This window comes from Rhinichthys klamathensis, unplaced genomic scaffold, assembly GCF_029890125.1.
Source record: "Rhinichthys klamathensis goyatoka isolate OS25496 unplaced genomic scaffold, OSU_Roscu_1.1 h1tg000124l_1, whole genome shotgun sequence".
Classification (NCBI taxonomy): Eukaryota; Metazoa; Chordata; class Actinopteri; order Cypriniformes; family Leuciscidae; genus Rhinichthys; species Rhinichthys klamathensis.
The window spans coordinates 149,923-155,980 of NW_026606661.1; the positions used below are offsets into that span (position 1 = coordinate 149,923).

A 6,058-nucleotide genomic window follows, 5' to 3' on the forward strand; every position below is an offset into this window, starting at 1 on the left:
AATAATCACTGACAGCTCGATGTGTAGGATATTGCATTTTGCAAGCGACGGCAAATGTTCTCAGAGGAACACAGTACTTTTGCGAGTATTGCATATTTTTCCATCACCGTCACCGTGTTCCCTTAGGGCACCGTCTTGAAGTAGGCCTTTTCTCACAGCGCATGTTAATTAGTGGCTGAGGTATTTTCCCCTAATCCTGAGGACGGTATCAGGCCTATTTAAACAGCCTCTGAGGGAAAGGTAGTCCAATAACAAGCTTGGCTGTCTCACTCACTCCCTCAAACAATCACACACATCTACTTGGGCACTATGATCTTCCTAATGGATTTACAGATGATGATGCTGGACATAGTGTACTTCATCCTGCGCTCTTGTCTGCGCATCGTACTGAGACCACGTACGAAGCCCATAGACGGCGAGTTGGTATTAATAACCGGCTCTGGAGGAGCACTGGGCCGCCTGTTCGCCCTGGAGTTCTCGAAACACGGCGCAGAAGTGGTGCTATGGGACATAAACGGAGACGCTAATGAGGAGACAGCCAATATGGTGAGGGCGCATGGGGGCCAGGCACACGGGTACACGGTGGATGTGACAAACCGAGAAGAAGTGTACCGCACTGCCGACCAGGTACGGAAGGATGTGGGAAGGGATGTGACCTACTTGGTGAACAACGCCGGGGTGGTGGCCGGTGAGAGACTCCTGGACTGCCCAGATACCATGGTGGAGAGGACACTGAAAGTAAACTGCCATGCCCTCTTCTGGGTAAGATTGTAAGTTTGAAGTAAAATATAAAAAAAATGGTACCCTCAAAGTTCAAACAAATGATCTCAAACGATTTATTTAGCCGTTTTTGCAATGATCTTCCTGGTCCCAATGTGTGTGTTTTTTAATGACCTTTGAATTCCCCTTTTTAAAATGGCATTTTAAATTGCAAAATTGTATGCTAGTCAGTATGTAGTACAATGATATAACTTTTTTGGGGGGATAAATCCTTAGTCAAAATTACCGGAAGACAACCTTGGAGGGGTGACCAAAATAAGTTTATCTTCATTTTAAAAAAGTTTGTACTTTAGTTTCAAATAATTGTAATAATTAATTTTCAATAATAATAATATAGGCCTATAATTTTCCTGTAACAGTAGAACACGGCTCTAACAACACTAAGGTCAAGGTTTCAAGGTCTTTGGATATGCTTAAATGTTAATGTAATGAGTGACAAAAAAAACTCAATAGACTTTGAAGAAATAAAGATGCATAGCATAAAATAAATCAAAGACTCAACATTAATGAATCTTCTAAGCTGAGAATTATAGTACAATGCTACGTGAACACCTTGTACAATACTGAATTACATTGCGCATGCATGCCAAAGTTTGACAAATAATAAATGGATTAGAAGTAAATAAAGCTGCTTTGCCTTTGTAATACTTGATATGCATAGAATGCGTGATATGGGAATTACCTGATTTTACCCCTTTAGCCTTATTTACAGCCCTTCTCTGATAAAACATATTCTTCCCAAGCGAAAGTCTCACTCTGATCCTCTTAATGCAAATAACCGTGACCATATACGAAGTGGATTAATGCTTACATTGAGCAATCTTTTAGCAGCCTACACGTTAGCATTGAGCTGATGTGTGCACTGGATGCCAAAAAGACATCGTAACAACCAGTGATGGTGATGCTATGGTTCTTTGCATTTAGATGTATTGAATAGGCAGACACACTACTCCAAGGCAGTTTACAGTGCATCTACATTTTATTTTATCATGTTCGTTGAGCAGCCAATTTGAGCATTTGTTAGGATAAAACTTCCATTTTAGCACAATGCGCTACCATTTAAGCTAATGATCACCTTATTCAAGTACAAAGAATACCATGGCACTACCATAGTACATTTCTAAACATCCTTGGTGTTACTTTTTTGTTAGTGCCTTGAAAATGGTAGTAAGTTTGGTCTGTGTAAGATCACAGCTTATATATTTATTAAATGAAAACTTCAGTCTTTGTTTATCATCCTTCCATGTTCCAAACACATATGTTGTTATTTGTCTGTGGGAAAAATTGTATTTACTTTTTTTTTTTTTTTTTTTAAGAACCTTCATGCAGCTATTCATAATAATCATGGCTCTCAAAATCCAAAACCAAATACCCTCTGCCAAAGCTCTGAAATCTCATTCATATGCTTTTGATTGTGATATAACTGAATGTCTGAGAGATCTTAATTCTTACCAAACCAAATGAGATTTCAGAACTTTGCCCGTGGGGAGGATTATCAGTGAATAACAACATACATTTCAATCTCCTCCTCACACAAAGCTATCATATGTCTTCAGAAGACGTGGAATAAAGCGAATATGGACTACTTTAATTGTGCTGTTATGGTGTTTTTCTTTTATGATGTTTTCATTGAGCTGCATGAAGATCCTTATAGAATTCTCAGTTTGTGTTCAACAGAAAAACGTACAGTATGCGAGTTAGGAATGACAGAAGTTTCATTTTAAAGTGCCCCTATTATGCTTTTTCGGAAATAAGCCTATACCTTTCATGTAGTGTGTGTAATATAGCTGTTTGTGAAAGGTCTGCAAAGTTTAAAGTGTAGGATTATTGTCTCCCAAAAGTAAGAACCGATTCTGAACTGCCTGAAACGAGTCGTAAGTAAACACTTCCTGTACAAACCTACGTAGTTTGGAACAAATTTGCATAATTCCAGCCTATGGTCTTCATTGGCTGCTTGCGAACAACATCTACTTTGACTCGCCCTCAAACACTGTAGTTGTAACTGAGGCCTGACATGTCGAGAAGACGCTATTTTCTGCGCTATGAAAGCAAATTCACTTTGCATGCACTTCCAAAGGATGAGGACTTTGGCTCTTAAATATATGTTATAACTGGCGCCATCATTACTGTTTGTATCACTGTGTATTAAGAGGTGAGCAAGCCTCCGGAGCTGAAATTCAGAGATGGTAATGTACGTTTAGTTTCCAACATGTGCTGTAAGTGGTAGACCAATCACAACAGACTGGGCCGTTTGACCAATCAGAGCAGAGTAGGCTCTCGGAAAGGAGGGTTTTAGAGAGACTGAATCCTACTGTTTCCGACACTGTGAGAAAAGGGGTGATGTTGCAATGTGTATTATGAGAAAATAAAAAAATGTTTGGCCTTGGATGCATGTAAACCTATTGTAGGAGACACCTTTAAAATCGCATAGGGCCACTTTAAGGTGAACGATGCCTTTAAGGGTATATCTATATCAAACTGCTTTATTTTGTTTGTCTGCATGTAGACTGTCAAGGCGTTCCTCCCTCAGATGAAGGCCAATAATCATGGCCACATCATCACTGTTGCCAGTGTACTTGGACTCTTCAGCACAGCCTGTGTAGAGGTGAGAAGGGCTCATTTTTCATAGTATTCAAAACCCACTTTCAAAAATGTTTGCTTTATTCCTAATTTTCATGTCATTAAACTAGTGATGTCTGTATGTGTGAATTTTAGGATTACTGTGCCAGTAAGTTTGCCGCGGTGGGGTTTCATGAGTCTCTGGCCCATGAACTGCTGACGGAAGAGGACGTGGATGGAGTGAAGACCACTCTTGTGTGCCCTTATGTTGTGGACACTGGCATGTTTGATGGCTGCAGGATTAGGTCAGTGTATAATATACTCTACTGTTAAAACACTCAATTTGTTCCCTAATGCTGAAGAAGGCTGCATTTATTTGATTTTAAAAAATACAATAAAAAGAGTAATATTTTTAACTATTTAAAAAATAATGTTTTTTTTAAATAAGTTTTCTATTTGAATATTTAAATGTTTTAATATATTTCTATGATACAAAGTTCAATTTTCAGCATCATTACTCCAGTCTTCAATGTCACATGATCCTTCAGAAATCAAGTACACTGCACTGAACGTGTAAATCACAATAAATGGCCCTTGTACTCGACTGTTGCCGTTTCTCTCCCCCTACAGGGAAGAGGTTGAACTGATCCTGCCTCCACTGGAGCCCTTGTACTGCGTACAGCAGGCTATGAATGCCATTCTCATAGACCAGCCGCTAGTGTGCATCCCCAGACTAACCTACCTGCCCTTCCTGGCCAGAGCGTGAGTACAGACCAACATCAGCATGCTTGGTCTTATTTCTATTCACATCTGCATCACACTAAATAATTCTGCCTCCTTTATGACACCATACATACCGGTATATTCTTGCTGTTAAAAGAGCAAACCTTGATGCCCTACACATCAGCATTTGACTTGAATGACATCTTGTCTTTGCAGCCTGTTTCCATGGGAATCCAATGTGGCGACATATCGCTTTATGGGTTCAGACCAGTGCATGTACCCGTTCATTGAGTCCATGAGGAAGAAAAGAGCAGCCAACGGCCCAATTAAGGCTGCTTAAACATCTGGAACACTACAAATTTGACAGGTCTTTTTTGAACAGCTGCAGCAAATAATGTGTGCAATATTCTTTGAATTCGTTTATATTATTATGGATGTGAGGGTATGTCACTGTTTGAAGTGAAATGGGTTTCTTCTGGTTATCTAGGCCCACTTTAGCTGTGTTCTGTTTTTCAGGCTGGCTAATCACTCATGGGTGAGCCGTTCAACAACCACTGATATGGTTCACATCTGAAATGTGTTTTTATGGAACTGGATTGGGACTGGACTGAGCAAGTCATTGGGCATAATACCTATTTAAATAAGAGTGTACAGGTGTTTTTTTCCCTGTGGCTTCCAATTATATTGAAAACGATTGCTTGTTGTACTTGTTCATAAAAACAAACCGCAAGTTCCAAATCTGGTTGTATTATTATTGTTGTTGTTTTTCTCTCTCTTTTCTTTAGTTTTTAGCCCTGATAACATTTGGCAAAGGGACTACCAACGAAAACTAGACTTTGGGCCAATTTGGGTACATTTACATTCAGGAATGTTGATTAATGTACACTGTCCCTTTTTGAAATAAAAAAACATTAATGAAAAAAAAAAAATTATTTTCACACACTCACTCTCAATGTTTGGGGTAACGCATTAAAAGTAATGCAAGTTCTGTAATCAATTACTTTTTTCAACTAGTAAAGTAACATTCATTTTTCAATCTTATTTTTTAAAATAATGTGACATGTTACTTATTTGAAAAAATGTACCTTTTTTTCCCATTTATTGACTGACACCTCTCCTGCCCCCGTGTTGAGAGAAATCATGAGTAAGTGCAGAGGTGTTGTGTGCGCTGTGTGAACATGTCAGTTATTATAGTTCTAGACTAAATGTGATCATGCATTTACTTTTCTCACTTGCTCAAAAACAGATTCAGTGTTCCTAAAAATGAATAAAAACAGTGAGATGCAAACAGAATATTACGCAAACCTGCAATAATTAAATGTTAAATTACCCAAATATACTTTATTTAATCTCACCTTATTGCCTTCGCTGATCCAATTCAACTATACTAATAAGCAAAAATGACTTTAGTTAAACATCACATGGGTTTAATTTTTGTTTTGTTTTTTATTTCTCAAGTAAGAGTGTTGTTGAACTTCCTTCTGTGTCCTATTTTTCTGCAATCCAGAATGGCAGCATAGCTGAAAGGTTTGTCTAAGATGCGCCCTCTACTGTACAGGGGTGAATTTGCATTGCCTTCTGCCAGAGGCTTGTTCATTTAACTTTAAGGGAGAACTTTGTTTTTTTGTTGATAAAATCAAGCTAGCAAACCTAGCCTAGGTGAGAAAAATAATATAACATTACTTTCCATTAAAAGTAACAGTTACTTTTTTAGGAAGTAACAATATCGTAATACATTACTTTTAAAAGTAACTTTCCCCAACACTGCTCACTCTTGGCCCCATTTATATAGAATGCCCACACATTTGTACATCACATCTTTTTCTTTTTTTACACCATTTAACAGAAATTGTACTCAAAGTTAAATAAACAGATTCTTAAAAAAAAAAAAAAAAGGCTTTTCTAGTTATTCTTCAGAGACCTTTTTAGGCCTTTAAATCTAGATTTAAAAATTCCCTTATTTTTACAGGTATTCCATGACCATGAGATCCCCTAT

The 6,058-nt window shown here is 38.0% G+C and overlaps 1 protein-coding gene across 1 annotated transcript; it reads left to right on the top strand.

The window, feature by feature from the left end:
- Positions 1-289: 289 nt before the first annotated feature.
- rdh20 (retinol dehydrogenase 20) lies at positions 290-4,775 on the top strand. Its single transcript, XM_056256161.1, has 5 exons — positions 290-762; positions 3,287-3,385; positions 3,496-3,644; positions 3,970-4,101; positions 4,279-4,775. The coding sequence occupies exons 1-5, from the start codon at positions 310-312 to the stop codon at positions 4,400-4,402; spliced, it is 957 nt and encodes a 318-aa protein (XP_056112136.1). The 5' UTR covers positions 290-309; the 3' UTR covers positions 4,403-4,775.
- The last annotated feature ends 1,283 nt before the right edge of the window (positions 4,776-6,058 follow it).

Coding starts and splice junctions, on each gene's coding strand:
- rdh20 (XM_056256161.1), top strand. CDS start 310: ATGATCTTCCTAATGGATTTACAGATGATGATGCTGGACATAGTGTAC. Junction 3,386..3,495: donor TCAGCACAGCCTGTGTAGAG/GTGAGAAGGGCT, acceptor TGTGAATTTTAG/GATTACTGTGCCAGTAAGTT. Junction 3,645..3,969: donor TTTGATGGCTGCAGGATTAG/GTCAGTGTATAA, acceptor CTCCCCCTACAG/GGAAGAGGTTGAACTGATCC.